The sequence below is a fragment of the Colletotrichum fructicola genome (assembly GCF_000319635.2).
Source record: "Colletotrichum fructicola Nara gc5 chromosome Unknown KSG_Nara_v1_contig08, whole genome shotgun sequence".
NCBI classification, from domain to species: Eukaryota; Fungi; Ascomycota; class Sordariomycetes; order Glomerellales; family Glomerellaceae; genus Colletotrichum; species Colletotrichum fructicola.
The window spans coordinates 654,664-671,049 of NW_027094058.1; the positions used below are offsets into that span (position 1 = coordinate 654,664).

At 51.8% G+C, this 16,386-nt stretch overlaps 6 protein-coding genes across 6 annotated transcripts; 2 read left to right on the forward strand and 4 right to left on the reverse strand.

The window, feature by feature from the left end:
* Positions 1 to 984: 984 nt before the first annotated feature.
* Positions 985 to 1,578, forward strand: CGGC5_v013208 (uncharacterized protein; the record flags this gene model as incomplete). The annotated part of the gene is made up of 4 exons (XM_066152885.1): positions 985 to 1,116; positions 1,166 to 1,305; positions 1,350 to 1,462; positions 1,517 to 1,578. 4 exons carry the CDS (start codon positions 985 to 987, stop codon positions 1,576 to 1,578), a joined length of 447 nt encoding a protein of 148 aa, XP_066007656.1.
* Positions 1,579 to 1,825: 247 nt separating this feature from the next.
* On the reverse strand, positions 1,826 to 5,865 carry terC-0 (FAD-dependent monooxygenase terC; the record flags this gene model as incomplete). Its single annotated transcript, XM_032021586.2, has 10 exons — positions 1,826 to 1,909; positions 1,985 to 2,258; positions 2,325 to 2,641; positions 2,715 to 3,275; positions 4,183 to 4,647; positions 4,699 to 5,040; positions 5,103 to 5,287; positions 5,340 to 5,387; positions 5,448 to 5,626; positions 5,696 to 5,865. The coding sequence occupies 10 exons, from the start codon at positions 5,863 to 5,865 to the stop codon at positions 1,826 to 1,828; spliced, it is 2,625 nt and encodes an 874-aa protein (XP_031881514.2).
* Positions 5,866 to 6,277: 412 nt separating this feature from the next.
* Positions 6,278 to 8,107, reverse strand: LIP4-2 (Lipase 4; the record flags this gene model as incomplete). Its single annotated transcript, XM_066152886.1, has 5 exons — positions 6,278 to 6,874; positions 6,928 to 7,283; positions 7,367 to 7,542; positions 7,599 to 7,880; positions 7,938 to 8,107. 5 exons carry the CDS (start codon positions 8,105 to 8,107, stop codon positions 6,278 to 6,280), a joined length of 1,581 nt encoding a protein of 526 aa, XP_066007671.1.
* Positions 8,108 to 8,982: 875 nt separating this feature from the next.
* On the reverse strand, positions 8,983 to 11,788 carry TRY5-1 (Transcriptional regulator of form adherence 5; the record flags this gene model as incomplete). Its single annotated transcript, XM_032021587.1, has 6 exons — positions 8,983 to 9,078; positions 9,146 to 9,333; positions 9,393 to 10,248; positions 10,305 to 10,430; positions 10,841 to 11,495; positions 11,556 to 11,788. The coding sequence occupies 6 exons, from the start codon at positions 11,786 to 11,788 to the stop codon at positions 8,983 to 8,985; spliced, it is 2,154 nt and encodes a 717-aa protein (XP_031881515.1).
* Positions 11,789 to 12,262: 474 nt separating this feature from the next.
* Positions 12,263 to 13,720, reverse strand: yanC-1 (Cytochrome P450 monooxygenase yanC; the record flags this gene model as incomplete). The annotated part of the gene is made up of 3 exons (XM_032021588.1): positions 12,263 to 13,005; positions 13,081 to 13,384; positions 13,442 to 13,720. The coding sequence occupies 3 exons, from the start codon at positions 13,718 to 13,720 to the stop codon at positions 12,263 to 12,265; spliced, it is 1,326 nt and encodes a 441-aa protein (XP_031881516.1).
* A 770-nt stretch (positions 13,721 to 14,490) lies between these two features.
* On the forward strand, positions 14,491 to 16,000 carry hgd (Homogentisate 1,2-dioxygenase; the record flags this gene model as incomplete). The annotated part of the gene is made up of 2 exons (XM_032021589.1): positions 14,491 to 14,802; positions 14,864 to 16,000. The coding sequence occupies 2 exons, from the start codon at positions 14,491 to 14,493 to the stop codon at positions 15,998 to 16,000; spliced, it is 1,449 nt and encodes a 482-aa protein (XP_031881511.1).
* Positions 16,001 to 16,386: the final 386 nt, after the last annotated feature.

Below are 16,386 nucleotides of genomic sequence, written 5' to 3' on the forward strand. Positions count from 1 at the left end.
AACGCCAGCCTAACCTGGTAGAGCAGGGATCGCCGATGGGCAGACAGAACCATTTTGCTGCGTGGGCAGAATTTCCGACGCGGAAGGGGTGGGACTGGGCAGAACGATCCGCCTCGGCATCACGCACCTTGCCGTTGTAGGACTGTTAGCAACGCCATCACCGCCACACTTGCAAACGGCTTGTACGACTACGTCTCTCACGTGTTTTTGAGTACTAAAAAACGTGTCGGCGCCCGCAGGTTTCTCGCGGTCCGCTCGACGAGTCTGACTAGTTGCCTATCAACCGCGATGGAGCCCATGTCTGGTCACATATGACTGAAGCTAGGGACCGAGTAACAAACAGGGGCTCAGCGGGCTTAGCCAAGAAGAAACCGAGAAATACAGCCGAAAAAAAAGGGCGTCATATGAATAGAGTTTCCGTGGCGTCGGCTAGCCGACGTCATCCCCGACCCGGTAAGGTTCCATGGAAACAGCCAGTCTGAGCCACAAATCTCTGTTAGGGCTGCTCTTTTATCCGCCGTTTCTCTCTCTCTCACTCTCTCTACTCACCCCTTACCTTGTTGTTTGCGGGCCTTCTCTCTCTGTCTTCCTTCGAAGGATTCGGCCGGCTGCCCGGCCGCCCCCTTGAACTCGACTGGAAACCCGCCCGAAGAAGCCGCCGGTGGGCAGTCTATCGAGGGGCTGCAATTGCCGTCAAACGCCCTCGGGGACGCCTCAAACCTTAATATTACCACTTGAGCCGCTGCCGTTCAGTCCTCCCCGACGTCCTTTCCCTCGTACAACTTCGTTTTTCGTAGGCTGCTATGCCCTGTTCCGGGCAGGCATTGTTTCACGTGTCTCCTTTGGGCATCCACGGGATCAGGCCTCGACCCCGAACTCAGCCTTGGCACAAGGAGAAGAGCGCGCTCGCGCGCTTCAGTCCTTGAACCTATGTGAGTAACCGCGGCTGACGAGCAGAGCGAGCGAGCAAACTCCCCTTCAGACATGACCTCGACGTTGCAGGTTCAACCCTCCGAATCCCTTGTTGGACCGCTCCGCGACAAAGAAGGCTTTTTTAAAGTTCAACCATCGAAAAACGACCTGCTTCTTGCGGAGCCTGCCCCGACTCTAGAAGGAGTTTGTCATGGCATCCACAAGGGCCTAAATGTTCTCTGACCGTTGCTAGCGTACCTGCATTGCCGGAACCTACCGCCGCTGGGAAGCTTTCAGGGATGTGGGAGGGCAACGGGAGCGTGTGCTGGTGAGATCCGTGAGCCGGGCAGGCAGAGCTGGGCAACCACCTACCTTCGACTACCTCGTTGTCGGGTCCGTTTGACAGCTGCTGCTTGGTCCTTCCTTGATTTGCATAGAGGAACCCCGAGTTTGCTCCTCGCCCTGCTACACATTAAACGGATCAGCTTGCGGTCCCCGTTTCAACATCCAATCCTTTTTGACTTTCTGTCCGCTTCCAAGTTCGTTCCAGGTAAAGCTCAGCTCAACCAGTCTCTGTGCGTTGATTGAAGCTTAGTAAACCCAGCTCTTCCGCGGCGTCATTTGCCGGTTACGTGTGAGAAAGTCAACTTGTCGGCATTTCAGTGATAGGGCTACGGCATACAACGGACGAATCGCGACAAGGCTATACATTTCCAAGACAATGGTTATGGTGGCAGTTCATGCAGAGACAAACACTCATCAACCCGAGGAGCAGCTTGCGAAATTCAGCCTCGAGCCTCATGCTGCCCTGCTCTCCTCCATCTGGACTATCTTTTGACCAAGTTTAGCTTGAGTCGGCAACACTTGCCCTGCGCAGGGCAAGAAGCACACTGCTGCCGCGCATGACTCTCTCTCAATGAGGACTAATGTGGGCGTTGACGCCGTTGGTCTTCGTGTTGTAGTGCTGCGTAAAGTCATAGCCCAGTGCTTGAGCGCCCTATCCCAAGATCAGTAAGTCGGCGGAAAAAAATCAGCAAACCCTAATGCTGGGTGGCCTGTCATCCAAACTCACCTTGGTCATCTCCCTCGCTTTCTCCTGATCTGATTCGGCCTCTTTGCACAGCCTTAGGAACTCATCGGTCTCAAGTACCTTGTCACCAGGCACTGCAAACATTCGTCGGAAGTTATCGCTGGATACGGGGTCGATTATCTCTCTGTACTTTTGGCGGCGTACGTCGTCGTAGACGTCCAGGATGCTTTCGTCCGCCTTGCCAGTAAGGATTCCAGAGAGGCATTCATAGAGCCCTCCGATATCGACGATGCCGCCGGTCAGGCCGAGGCCCCCACTACCGGACGCCGGTCCGTCAGTATCAATGCGCGATGAAAGGCTTACTTAGATAGGTAAGACGTACAACGGGTTACAAAGATGCGCTGCGTCTGCAGCAAGCAGGAACCGGCCGACACGCATTTTCTCGGCGCAGCGTTGATGGACTTTGTACGGCCCAATGCTAACGAGCTTGTACTGGTTGGGCTCAGGCTGCCCTGGGAGTATCTTCTTGAACCTTTCGGGTTGCCGGGCGATGACTTCCTCCGTCGACAGCCCGGAGACGTCTCCGTATGTCACGCGCCACAAACCGTCTTTGGTGATTTTCGCCGCCATGAACCAGTCTTCTGCATCCAAAATGAAGTTTGAGTCGGTGTATCCGAACTGATCAAAGTCGTAGTATACCTAGTAGATGCGGCGCGGTGCTTAGTCCCGATGATACTTTGAGCCAGCGAAGAATGTGTCACTGGAAACTTACATTTGTCGCCACAATCTGCTCGTCCCATGTTTTACCTGGAAAATTCGTGTCCCCAAATAAACGCCGCCGAACAATGCTATTAGCTCCGTCGCATCCGACAATGTACTCGGCGAATAGTTCCCGAGTTTCCTCGGTTCTGCAGTTCTCTACATCAACCCAGGCCCTCTTCTCATCCTGCCCAATGCCCGTCACACGATGATCAAAAAGGTAAGTGACTGTTGGCAGATCCTTCGATTCGTCGTATATGAGCTGCGCCAGATCGCACAAGGGCAGTGCAAGCAACCGATCTGGATCGTCCCCGTGGATCTTGTTGCTGAGACTGGCGATTGATGTCCCGTCTGGCTTGCGCCATGCCACCCTATCGGGCAGGAAACCGAGCTCACGCGCGCGATGACCAAGCCCGGCGCGATTCAGAACCTTCATTGCTGGGGGAGCATAGTGCGTGGCCCGAGGTTTGTCGTCAAGCTTTGAGCTCTGTTCGATGATCGTGACAGGAATGCCATCTTTCCCCAACATCAGCCCTAATAGCTGTCCGGCAGGGCCTGCCCCGACGATGATAACCTATACTTTCATGTCAGTCAAAGCTTAGATATTGAAAGCCGATTAGCTTTCTTACATTTTTCGGCCCTACAGACATGACTAAGGTGTCTTTCACGCCCTAAACTAGTGTATGTATCGGCCTGCCGAGATGCAGGATGTAGGTCGATGAGTCGCGGATACGATGTTGTTGTCTTCTTGCAGATGCGGCTACGAGTCTTCGGCATGCCGATTATGTGTTTTTAGACAGAAGAGTTGTTACAGATTGTCCTGTTGGACGAGGTATTCACTTACTCGTCCAATGTCTCAACTATACTCACATGATCCCCGCCCCCCGCGTCCTCATCGGCCACCACTCTCACCCTCCACATTGGGCAATGGGCGTCGGAGTTAACCTCCACCAACACCCCCCACAAGCAGCGATGTCACCTTCCCGTTCTTTCCCCCACATAGCGCAACGTCTAATTGATTAGATTAGATCTATCACCACATTCGTCTTGAAGCTCAACTGTTGTTGGTGGTTTGCTTGTAGTGGGGGTGACAGGGTGTCAACTGCGGTGGCAAATTCTTAGAACTCTGGGCCAGTATTCTTTGAGGCTGTCTAGAAAGTAAAGACTAATTCAACGCAGCACACAAAGCTCGTGTGGGGTGACTATGATGCCAGCAAAGGCCACTAGAATGTTCAAAGCCGCAAAGCAGCCGGTGGGAGTGCATCATCAATTGCCAATGAAGGCAATAGGCGTTTGCGCAGTTGAGACAGAAGATCCGAGCGAATTCCAATTCGGGCAATCCTTGATTCCTTGGCGGCTGCCTTGCCTTAATTCAGAAGACTGATTCTTCCTGCAGCTAGAGCCAAAAACACTTTGTCCAGCGCCTGCGATCCAACGCTTTGCAAGTATTTCGCCTGATCTATGCGCCTTCGCGATCTTACTTCGGTGTCATCGAGCTCCTGAAACATGCCAAAGGGCCCAAAGGCAGCGGTTGAGATCGGAGACCAAGGCTCCTGCGAATGGATGAACCGAATCCACGATCTGCGCATCTCTTCGCCAGTCGCCTTGGCGGCTGGAGATAATGACGAGTCGAAACCGCCAAACAGGAGGATCAGATCGATCGCGTGATGCGCTCCATTCGATGGCTGCCAAGGGTTGGCCTCATCAATGAGACTTCGATACACGGGCGTCTCGGCGCGTTTACAGAGCTGAACCATCTCCTGAATAGGGAGCAAGAACTTGTAATCGTTGATGAAGTCCAGCGCCCCAAGCTTGCACGAGGACGGCCTATTCGGGTAAATGTTGTACGCTTGCTTGAGCTTGTCGCGATGTTCTCCTGCAATGTCAAACGCGCTGACAATGTCACTGACCCCCATTGACCAAATGCCATCGCGCCAGAGGACAGACTTATACACAGGTCAATACTTGATTGGGGGTTTTCTTTCGAGCCCACTGACCTCGTTCTGAACATCACTGATCATCAGCCGGTTTGCCTCGCCCAAGCTTTCCTGCCATCCGTCAAGTGATGACTCCATCAGAAGGAACCAAGACTGGATCTCGGATCTCTTCAATGCTTCTACAACAACATCAGCAGGAGCTGTGCGCAAATCCACCTTGCCCAAATCGCGTAAGTGATGCTTGAGATTAGAGCGAAATGCAGCGGCCCTTTCTTGCGGTTGAGGGGGTGAAAGATGCAGAGACCCGGATGCCAGAATGCATTGATTCAACGGCGCCTTGCTCACCATGTGTGCGTGGCAGTAAACTGCTCCTGCACTCTCCCCCGCAAGAGTAACGGCTCTCTGTGCGTAACTTTCAGCGCGGCTCTTAATTGAATCACATCCAACACGGTGGCATCACTTACAGGATCGCCGCCGAAGGCAGCAACATGCCTTTGGACCCATTGCAACGCCAGCGCTTGGTCCTTCAAAGCAAGGTTCACTGAGCTGTCATCATCACCGAATGCAAATATGTTGAGTCTGTACTGGATGGCTACGGCGATGATGGGCAGTCCCATGCGTACAGAGTCTTCAACAATCTTCGTCGTGTCTGTACGCCTCGTGAGTCGAGGTGCATGAGCTGAGACAAAGTAAGCGCTTACCACAGAGGCCCGAGGCGGCGCTGCCGAAAGTCACGGCCTGCGAGCCACCTTTACGAAAATACGGTCAGCAAACCTACGACGATGATGCCCTCGTATCGGGAGTTCTACCGTGAATCCAGACTAGCACAGGTAACCTCTCGCCGGCAGTCGTCCCGAGTCGCGCTTTGGGTACCGTGACATCCAAGTTGAGACAATTGAACTCGTCTTCGGCTTCTACGGGAAGCACGTGGTGCGGTGGTATGCGTAAGAGATGCCCAACATCGATGGGAACTTGAGGACATCGTGGTCTGGTGAGATTGTTGGTCAGACTGCGGGTCCCGAGTCAAGAGCCGGTTCGGCGGGGAAAGTGTGACAACCCGAAATGCGTGCAATCCAGCTCTTGTGGCAGGCTCTCGACGGGCTCGGGTGCCGCGAATCTCGACGGAATACGGCCATATGGTATGCCCCGAAAGTGCGCAACCAACGGGCGTTCAATCCCGACGAGGGTTGCGCCGAGACTAGAGTGATTATGTCGCAGCAGAGTCATGGCCAATTCAGCAATTCTGCCTTGTGCCTCGGCAGAGAGATGATTTGATAATTAGGCGGAATATTATTCTAAGCAACAGACTTTTGTTCGTGTTTGAAAATCCGATGTTCAAGAAAGGGTGTCAACATGGCAAACCGGCATCGAAGAAGAAATCAAGCCGAGCAATCTACCCGGTTTTATGCGTCAGAATTGCCGCTCCCGACCCCGACCCCGCATGCAAAGCCCCCCAACTCCGCCTGCTCCGGTCGTCGCCGGCAGGCAATTCTGCCCTACGACGGAGCTTCCCCCACAAATCACACACGGCGACCCCCGAGTTCTAGAACATCAAACGAATGAATCATTTGAACACCCTGTGGGAATGCCTATGCAAGATTGTCTTTCAAAGCGATTCAAGTAGATACACTTCTGCCAGTTAAGAGAATAAAAAAAACTTCGTCCAAGCGCCCAACACGAAATCCAAACCGACGGTTTGGCTCACCTCCATTAGCACTTGATACTGTTCCGAGATAACTCCAGGGCCTTCTTCGTAAGTTCTAACGCCGTTTCGATATACGCCCAGGCCGCCTCCATCTTGATACTTCTTCCACGGCGCTTTGCCGTGCGCAAAAGTGATGATGTCTGCAGCAAAAGCTTCTGCAGAGGCTTGTTGCTTCGCGTCCAGATGCTCTCTATAGTTCTGGAACAGGAGTGCAACATCTAGCACATGGGTGGCATAGCCTTTGAAAGGACCTTCCCAAGGGTTTGTCTCGGCCAGCTCAAAGAGGTATGAGTCGCCAGGAAAGCTGGCAGCCCACGAACGGGCCGGTGCCTGGAAGCCAATGTCTGATGCGAACCTTATGACACCTTTGAAGGCATCTTCATCGTTGGTATCTTCGCTGATTCCATAGGCTTTCAGCAATCTAGTAGCTTTGTCGGGGTGATCCGAGAAGGATGACTCAATTGACTTCTGGATCGAAGCACCAATACCAGGCTTCCGCTGGATTAGTCCGGCGAGGCCGAAGATGCTCGCCTGTTCATCGCTGGTTAGATAGCTTTTCGCGCTTCATGACTTGGTCTACGTACATCATCAGGAAGATAGCCAACAAAGATGGCCTTGCAAGGGGTGTTGTCGGGGATGGACGTTTTTGTTTCTACTGCCTTGAAAGTCGGCACGAAAGGTACAGTAGCTGCATCCAGCACGGGCAAGAATTGAAGACTCTTGTCGAGTTTCTCAAGAAGCTCTTCAGGTGAAAGTCTGCTCAGAGCCTCAACGCGCTGGCTCGGAGTAAGGTCTTCGGCGCCGAGGGATTTGAGTGCTCCACGATAAGCTTCCTCGGCGGCTGAGAGATCCATGGGAGGGAGCGACGGGGGTGCACCGCTTAGCACAGCCAACTGAGACGGTGCATCATCATTCGAGTAAAGCAAACGACTAGTTGAAACTAGGAAAAGACATGTTAGATGCTTGGCTCTTCGCTGCAGCCTGTTTGCTTCAAGAAGGCGATGCCATTGGGGGTAAACTCACTTCCGCCGGCGCTCTCACCAATCACTGTAATCTTGTGAGGATCACCGCCAAAGCCGGAGATGTACCTCTTGACGTATTGAAGAGCAACTCTTTGGTCATGATGACCTTGATTGATCTTGAAACCCTCCTTTCGAAGTTCGTCTGAAGTCAAGAATCCCGGAGCTCCCAGACGGTAGCTATGATGATGAACCGTCAGTGCTGCGTCAGAAGACAGTGATGAGATCATACGTACTTGATACTAACTGCGATCAGAGGTTGGCCTTGCTTGATGGAAAGCTGAACGATCCGCTTCAAGTCGTACTGCGGCCACCAGTTTGACCCTGTGATAAAAGCACCACCGTGGATGAAAACGATCACCGGAAGCGACTGGCCCTTGGAAGAGTTTGTGGATGCAGCAATATTCAAGTTGAGGCATTCTGTCCCAGAGATGCCTGGATGGCCACTGACTGGGAGGGTCTTCTGAATGATGAAGTGTTCTTTATGAACGCCCTCGGGATCAGATATCACTTGCGGCCTGATGTTCTCAGTTAGCTCCGGTGGCCTCATCCCATCAGGCTGCTGGCTCACCCACCCATGGCGAATTGCGCTTAGGCCTTTTCCGTCGTACTCCACAAGCTTTGCGTTGTCAAACCAGTGATTGAGGCTCGCATACTTGATACCTAAGAATTGGATCACATCTTCCGTGGAGCTTGCCTTGATATCTCCGATGAGAGGATGCTGGAAGATTGTAGTAGAAGCCATCTGATCTTCGAAGTGTGCGGTCGGATTAAGGATAAAGTCAGACGGCAAAGTTGGTTGCGGCTTAAACGATTCAGACACAAGAGTCACCCAAGTTGACGGAAGGGCTTGAGGTTCTATCCGGATTGGTGCGGTTCAGACCTTTGCATAGGTCCCTCAAACACTTTGTTTCAGCCACAAGCACAACGTTGAAAGCGCTTGGAACTCTCTCCTAGATAGAACCTGTAAAGACCGTAGCCAGGAGCTTCAGCGGGTGTTCCGGAACCTCTGGCAGCCTTCCGACCCCGCATGTCGAATTGCCGAAGAAACTCCCGGAGAAGCAACCGGACATTACCCCACATTACCCCACATCGGAAACCCGGGCGTGCAGCTTCGCTTTACCCCCACTTCCAATCTCGGGAGCCGCCCCGGGCCGTGGTGTTCCTGCGGCCTGATCCGGTTCCCGCTATGTACCCCACATTGCCCAAATTACTTAGGCAAGTCGAACCGCAGTTACCAGTACCCGATTGCTCTCCTTTTATCATCAAAAACTCATAATATGGGCAGGATAATTTCAGTCAAAGCCTCTGAAAACGAGCTGGGTTGGTTTCAAGAGGGGAGGTTAGCTATTAATAGGAGCTAGGCTGCAGATTAGTATTCCCAATTGGTTTTTCGAGGTCTGCTTAGGAGCACAAGGTTTTGCCACTGATTATTGAACGGGGGAATACAGCTGAAGAGCGAAGACTTGGTTCTAAGACCAAGGAATCGAGCCCTTGAGTAAGATGAACCATTTGAGCATGGTCAGTCGTCCACGTCGCCAGTTGCAACCAAATTAGTCTCTGAAAAGGGTTTCCAACGCTGCGTGAAAGCTTGCATATCGATGAGGACGCAAGATTGTGTCATTTCTGCCTTTGAGCTTCATTATGGTTTTCATACGCAGTTGCCAGGTGTTCCAAAACCTTTCCCATGCGCACAGTGATGCCCCAAACCCATACCTATCCCGAGACTTGTTAGCCATGGTTATTGCATTAAAGGAGAAATTCCAGACCTCGCGAGACTTACATCTTGCAAGAAAAGACTCCAGGTCCGAGCAAGCCCCGCCGAAAACGATCTGTTCTCCTCTGTATCATAGTCCGCCTCTTCGAGAACTTCTTTCATTGCCGTAAGCAGATCAGTCTCCGCCCTGGTTGGTTCGATGCCATTTATAGCATCAATCTCAACCGAGTGCACCCATTTGGTGACGAATAGTCCTGTTTATAAAGCTTAGCCCAAAGCCTAAGGAAGTAAGGAAGGATCTCATGAGTATTACCGGCATCCCAAGCTGCGACTGCGTGTTCAATACTCCATCGGAACGCGGCAGTCTTGCGCATCAGCATGTGTCCCATTCTGAAGGGAATTTGGAACCCCTCCAGCGTTTTCTCTACGGCATCTAGAAGAAAACGGTCTCTTTCGAGTGGCGCTTCTGCCAAAATCGCGACCGATGTTTCAATGACTTTGGGATCCTCGGCCATCAAAGTGAGCCGGTCGAACCCTGTAGTGATGTCAAACAGTCGGATGTACGCGGCTCTGAGGATGCCATAAGATGAGAAACGTAGGGAGACAATCTCCTTGTCATCCAGGTCTTCGAGTCGGTCTTGGTGAGGCATTTGGAGTAAGTTGTAACACCTTGAAAGAGATTCCAAGCCCGTTTTCAGTAGAGACTGGCCTAGAAATGACTGATTGGAGAACGCGCAGAGAGCAGACGTCTGGGAGATCTGGTAAAGCTGACGCATATGTACCATGACGGCGTGTGTGAGTATGAGCAATGAGAAATGAGAGACTCGAGCGATATCAAGTCTGCTGCGTTTCTGGTCATCTGATAGAACGCCTTCCACCAGGTCCCTCATAGTGCCGACCTCCTGGTGCTCATGCTTTGGCCGTAGACTTAGCCACTCGCTAGATGATTGTGCGTTCCATAGGGTTTCCTCATGGAAGCATTCAACTTCCAAATCGTTAGATGCGTTGAATATGGGGTTGATGCCGTAGATAACCATTCTCAGAGTGCCTGCAACATATATGCCCCCAAGAACTCGTTTCCATGATTCGCGTTCAACCCAGCGTGACCACTCCATTGTGGAGATTTTGGCTTTATTGCTGTTGAGCTTATTGCGTGCTTGATTGTATATCTAGGCGGAAAGTCAGCCTGTCAACAGGGTTCATGAAAAAAGCTTGAAAATCTTACCAGGTTGTAAAATCCACTTTCATCCGTGGAAGTTGAAACCAAGTCCTGGTCACCGCTGAAGGTAGCATAAAAGGTCAAGAGAAATCTAGTTTGCGTGAACCATAGCGGGAAGTCCTTTATGACGACCTGGTGCAGATTAGTAAGGCTGCGTGGTTTCAACTTAGGCTGCAAGAGACATTTACCGGTTCGACCAATATTCTAGCCAAGTCATACAGACGACGTGCCCGGCGCCGATCTAGTCGATACAACGCGCCAATGCTGCACATCGCTAGAATCAGAGCACTGGGAACCTTCCCCAGAGCGAGACTTTGCAAATGAAGGATAGGCAAATGGCAGTGAAAGCTTCCCATATAGCTTGCGAGGAAGTTTTGACACGTTTTCAGAGTGGGCAAGTCTTTCGACCCTCGACTTTTCGCAGCTTGGCTCGAAAGCTCGTCACAGATGGAAGCATATGCAGCCTTATCTATTAGAGCTGCCGATGCCTTTTTGCCATATGGTGAACAGCATGAGGTCTGCTGCCCCATAGCTGTACTCACTTGCTCGGGTTCGGCCATGGAGAGATCGGAGTCGCATGCTGTTGAGTTTGGCGATACTTCGTTCACCGCCGTTCTCGTAGCAGTATCGAGACAATTGTTCAGTTGCACATCATACATAGAATGATGATCATCTGGCAGACCAAATGCGAGCCAGCTTGGAGAGTTCAGAAACCCTAAGTCTTGGGAGAAATCGAGGGTCCCATCCGGTAGAGGTAATACCGAAGGCGGGATCGGATAAGGGAACGATGTGTCTAGGAACGATGCAGCGATGTCTTCGGTCGCGATGCCCATAGAGCCCAATGGTCTTGGATCTGTTTGTTGTTCGGTCCGAGGCTCTGACAGACTTGGTACTCCGTGGGGTACCGACTCGTTTCCCTCAGCCAGGTCTAGCCCAATCGTTGCGATAGTTTCAGTGTCAGTTGCGACAGTAATACTCCCGGCATCCCTTGTTGTTGGAAGGGGACTCTTCTTGCGGCGCTTCTCTGGTGAAAATAGACTTTGTCTTCTTGGAGATCGGTTTTGAGCATTCGAAGGGTGTTCGTCTTCCGGCTCGCTCGATGTATCTTCCGACTGAGACTCTTCTCCCAAATGACCTCCGACTGTGATGGCGGCGGCATCTGCATGAAGTGTTCGTTCATGCCTTGTGACTAGGTCTCTGAAGAATATTGTTAGTCAAACGACACCATTGAGTACTTAGCACCTGAGATGAGCCTACTTCCGGGCATAGCACTTATGGCAATACTGGCACGAGTAAGGCTTTTCGTTCGTGTGACTACGTTCATGCCGGATGCAATGCTCGCTGCGCTTGAAAACCTTCGGGCAGTAAGCGCATCTATGCTGTCTACTTTCACGTCGCGAGCGCTTGACCCCGGCGCTGGCATCCGGGGGCGTCGCAGGCGGGCCGGTTTCCGCGTTGGGGTTGGGTGACAGGGGTATTGCGGAAGACATCAGTATTCTGAACTTTCGCGCGGCGTCTGCACATGTCTTCGACAAAGACGTAGACTGGCAAGCTATCGCGAAAGTGAAATGAATGAGTTGATAAGAAAACGGTAAACATGCCAGTTTGACCCACGAGAAAGATCGGGACAACGCATCTCGCTGCGATCGCCACTCCGCCAAGACGGACGCGGGGATAGCTCGCGGGCCGCGCTACTACTGCCGGTGATCAATAATATCTTATTAACAGTGTCAGTAATGGACACTGCGGGGAAATCTGTGGAGCAGATCTCCGTCACCAGATGTGTAGCACACTCGGCATTGCAAATGCTCGTATCTAATTGGGTTTTAATTGGCCCATGTATCCATCTGATCCATGGAAGCCTGCGGCGCTTGACGATGCAGTTGCTGGGACGAAACGCTACACCTGACTCGAAGAGACGGACGGCTGGAGGCTCAGTTTCCGTCCTACTCCGTCCCACAACGTCATCCAACAACCATGCCATCCGTATTCACCTTCACGTTTCCCAAGTAAAATCCTTCTTTTTGCGCCTGAGCCCATTCGGCTTTCAGAACTTCTGCCCGTCGCGTGTTCCGCGGGACGAACCGAGCCTTGAACGGTTTGGGCAGAGTATTGACCCCCGGCTCATATGCATCATCTGAGAGATCTACGGGGATTTGGTTTCCACTTGGATCTAGTGCCGGCTCGATCTTGAAAGCCCAGAGGACCTTGGCAAGCGTTACAAACAGACTATTCTCTGCCAGATGCATCCCAGGGCAAATGCGCCGGCCGCCGCCAAAGTCGAAATGGTCGCGTCCTTTGGCATCTCCTTGGGCGGCATAGAAGCCTGCTTTCTCCGGATAAGATAAGTATCGCGACGGATCGAAGGCTTCTGGGTTGTCCCATTTTTCTGAACTGTAATGGAGGACATATTGTGGGATAGCGACCACAGTGTTCTTGGGGATAAAATAGTCTTTGTAAAAAATGTCCGCGGTCGTGTAATGGGGACTTCCAATATTCGTGACAGGTCGGATGCGAAGGATTTCCTTGCCCATGGCTCGGATGTATGGCAAATCAGCCTCATCAGAGAAAGTGGGAGATCGATCGTCTCCAACAACTTTCGTGAGCTCAGCGTTTGCTGTGTCCTGGACGCCTGGATGGGCTGACAAATATAAAATTGCACTGTTGAGTGCAGATGAAGTGGTCTCTGAGCCTGCTTCAATCATTGCTAGAGGGTAGTGAAAAGGTTAGCCACACGAAACGGCCTCTTGTTCTTGATGCGGACGCGGAAGTCGATACTTACATCCTGCCACGAAGCCAGCCTGAACATCGCTGATTCCAAGCTTCTCAAAATCTGTCTCTATGAAGTGCTTCACGAAACACTCGGGAGCTTTCTTCTGATTTACAGCAGATTTCAATTCATCCCAGTAGCGCATCCACGTCTTTTTCTGCCGGTTGTATGCCGCAATAGCGCTCGGCCTCCACCACTGTAGGCATGATGGAATCTGGGCAAGTGGTGGGAATAAGTCGGCTACGAACCCACCAGGCTCTGCTGCCTCAGAGAAGTCTTTCAGAAGTTGGTATATCTCTCGCATATCGTCGCAGTCCTGCTCCATCAGTCAGTACTAGATATTGGGAGATTCCAATGAAGCGACTTGTCTAACCCATGCTGGAACTCGTCGACCATATGTACTTGTCAACACGACAGAGGTCGTGTATCTGCGAACATGCAAGTAAAAGCTTTCTTGATCATCGTTGCCGGTTGCAAGGTCGAAAAGCAACTGCTTCGCCTCAAAATCTTGCGACGGTTTGTAAGTCTCCGATGCTTTCGGTGTCAGCAGCTTGTGAACAATGGTTCTCAGTTGCCTCCACTTTGTGCCATATGTCAGGAGAAGCAGCCGGTTTTCCCCAGAGAGGAGGTCGGATACGACCGGCATCGGCATCCTGCCTGACGTTTTTGCAGATTGCTTGTCGAATATTTCTCGAACCGCTTCAGGGCTGTTGACGAAGACCCAGTTCTCCCAGCCAAGCCTGATCTTGAAAAGCTCGCCATTTTCGCTGGCCCATTTCTGGAGTTGACGTTGCGGCGCTTTCCCCAGTTGATGGGTGTTACCGATTAGAGGCAATCCCCTTGGCCCGGGAACTGGTTTGTAGTCTTTTGGAGGGCGAGAGTTTCTGTAAGAAATAATGCTGAACGATAAACATGCAATCAAGGGTAAGACAACAAATAGAATAAATGCCATGGCGACAGAGTTTGGCTTTCCTGCAGCAAGGAATGTTGGTGAAACTCAATCTTTTGGATGCAAAGCAGCATGGCCAGTAGCATTTCGGGCTTGTGCGTTTGATAAATCCAGCCTCAGTCTCATTACAGAATACGGTCGCCCGCAGCGCCCACATTCGTTACACTTCGCTCCGTCAGACCCCCCACGCAAGTAGAATGGAGTCCCGCGGCGTTTGTTCGTGTCAGAGTCCACCAGGCTTGGAGCTGTCACGATGGACGGACCCCACACCAATTGCAGAGCTCAATTGCCGGGCTGTCAGTGTGCATGTGGAGTAAGTGCCGTAACACTCCACGTGGGGTGAACTTTTCCGTCCACAGGCATTGAAACGATTACCAAGGATTTTGAAAGCACACTAAGAATTGCGCTATTTAGCTGGAAGGGAACACACGGTCTGAGCATTTGATCGTCAACCTCACTCATCACGGAACATCATGGCAGCCCAAGCTCTCACCCCGAAGGACTTTCAGAACGCCTTTCACTGGGCAGCGAGTCAGAAAGACGGTACCATTCCGTCTTTTGCGACCCGTCCCAATGACCCTTACAAGTACCAGCCTGGTCTCGGAAACAGCTTTGAATCTGAGGCTATTCCCGGCACCATCCCCCAGGGACAGAACAGTCCCCGAAGCATCCGATATGGTCTCTACGCCGAGCAGATCACCGCGTCTGCGTTTGTCGCGCCCCGACATGCAAACAAGAAGGCATGGCTTTACCGATCTCGACCTGCTGTAGCTCACCAGGGTTTCGTAAGTGTCATCTGTGCATCGTTGTTGGAGTTCCAGGAACACAGGATTAACGGAACTTCAGACTTCCCTGCCTGACAACAAAGACACAGAGTCAACTTTCATCCCTATTAACCCACGTGTCCACATCTCGCCCACCCAGTTGGCATGGAAGCCATACCCCATTCCTGAGGGTGAGGAAGTCGACTTTGTTGACGGACTCAAGACTGTTGCTGGTTCCGGTGACCCCACGCTGAGAGAAGGCCTTGCAACGCATGTTTTCCTTTGCAACAAGAGCATGTCAAAGAAGGCGTTCGTAAACTCCGACGGCGATTGGCTCATTGTGCCTCAACAGGGCGTGCTTGACATCCAGACTGAGTTCGGTCATTTGTATGTGCAGCCGGGAGAAATCTGCGTCATCCAACGTGGCCTCCGCTTCAAGGTCAAGGTCGAGGGACCCACCCGTGGATACATCCTCGAGATCTGGGGTTCCAACTGGGAACTCCCCGAGTTGGGTCCCCTGGGCGCAAACGGTCTGGCCAACGCCCGTGACTTTCTGCACCCCGTCGCTGCATACGAGGTCACTAAGGACGACCCGTGGGAGACCGTCTACAAGCTGGGAGGCAAGTTCTTTAAGAGCACTCAGCGCCACTGCCCATTCGACGTTATCGCCTGGCACGGCAACTACGTTCCTTATAAGTACGACCTGACCAAATTCGTCAACGTCGGATCTATATCCGTCGACCACATCGACCCGTCTATCTTCTGTGTTCTTACAGCCAAGTCTCGCGACCCAACCGCGCCATTGGCGGATTTCCTCATCTTTTCCCCTCGCTGGGACGTGGCTTCCCACACTTACCGTCCCCCCTACTACCACCGAAACTGCGCTTCCGAGCTCATGGGCCTTATCTACGGAGAGTATGGTGGACGGTCCGACGAGTTCCAGCCTGGTAGCATCTCTTTTGAGTGCGGCTTCGTCCCCCACGGAGTTGCCTACGAGCAGTTTGCTGCTGCGTCAAAGGAGGATCCTCCCGTCATGCAAATCTCTCATGGCTCCATTGCTTTCATGTTCGAGACCAGCAGAGCTCTCACTATTACTGACTGGGCATGGAACAGCAAGGAAAAGCATGAGCATGATCCTAAGATGTGGGATGACCTGGTGGACAACTTCTCAAACCATCACATCGAGATTCCCCAACAAAGCAACGGCCACAAGAACTGAGCTTCATAGTAATTTAGAGAAGTTTACTTGTTGTAGAAACTTTTTGAATCAGTCCAAAGTTTGAAACAGAGATGCGCCGGCAGTGATATGTGCAAAATGACAATTCAACAACTCACTACCATCACACGCAGCAAGCGATTTTCTGAGTACACGTATTTAGCGCAGCTTGTGATGTACCCGCTAACTGTAGACCTTACAACATCAGTTCCTGAGTAGTTGTTACTGTAATGATTGGGCGTCATTTGATAATGGCTACATGACAGGGGATTAGCCTAGCGCTGTGTCCCTGTCGACTCCACACATTAATTATTGAAATAAGATCTGGACCTTTGGACTATGAGACTTAGACAACACTTCCAGGATGGAAGTGAATTTGAAACAAACAG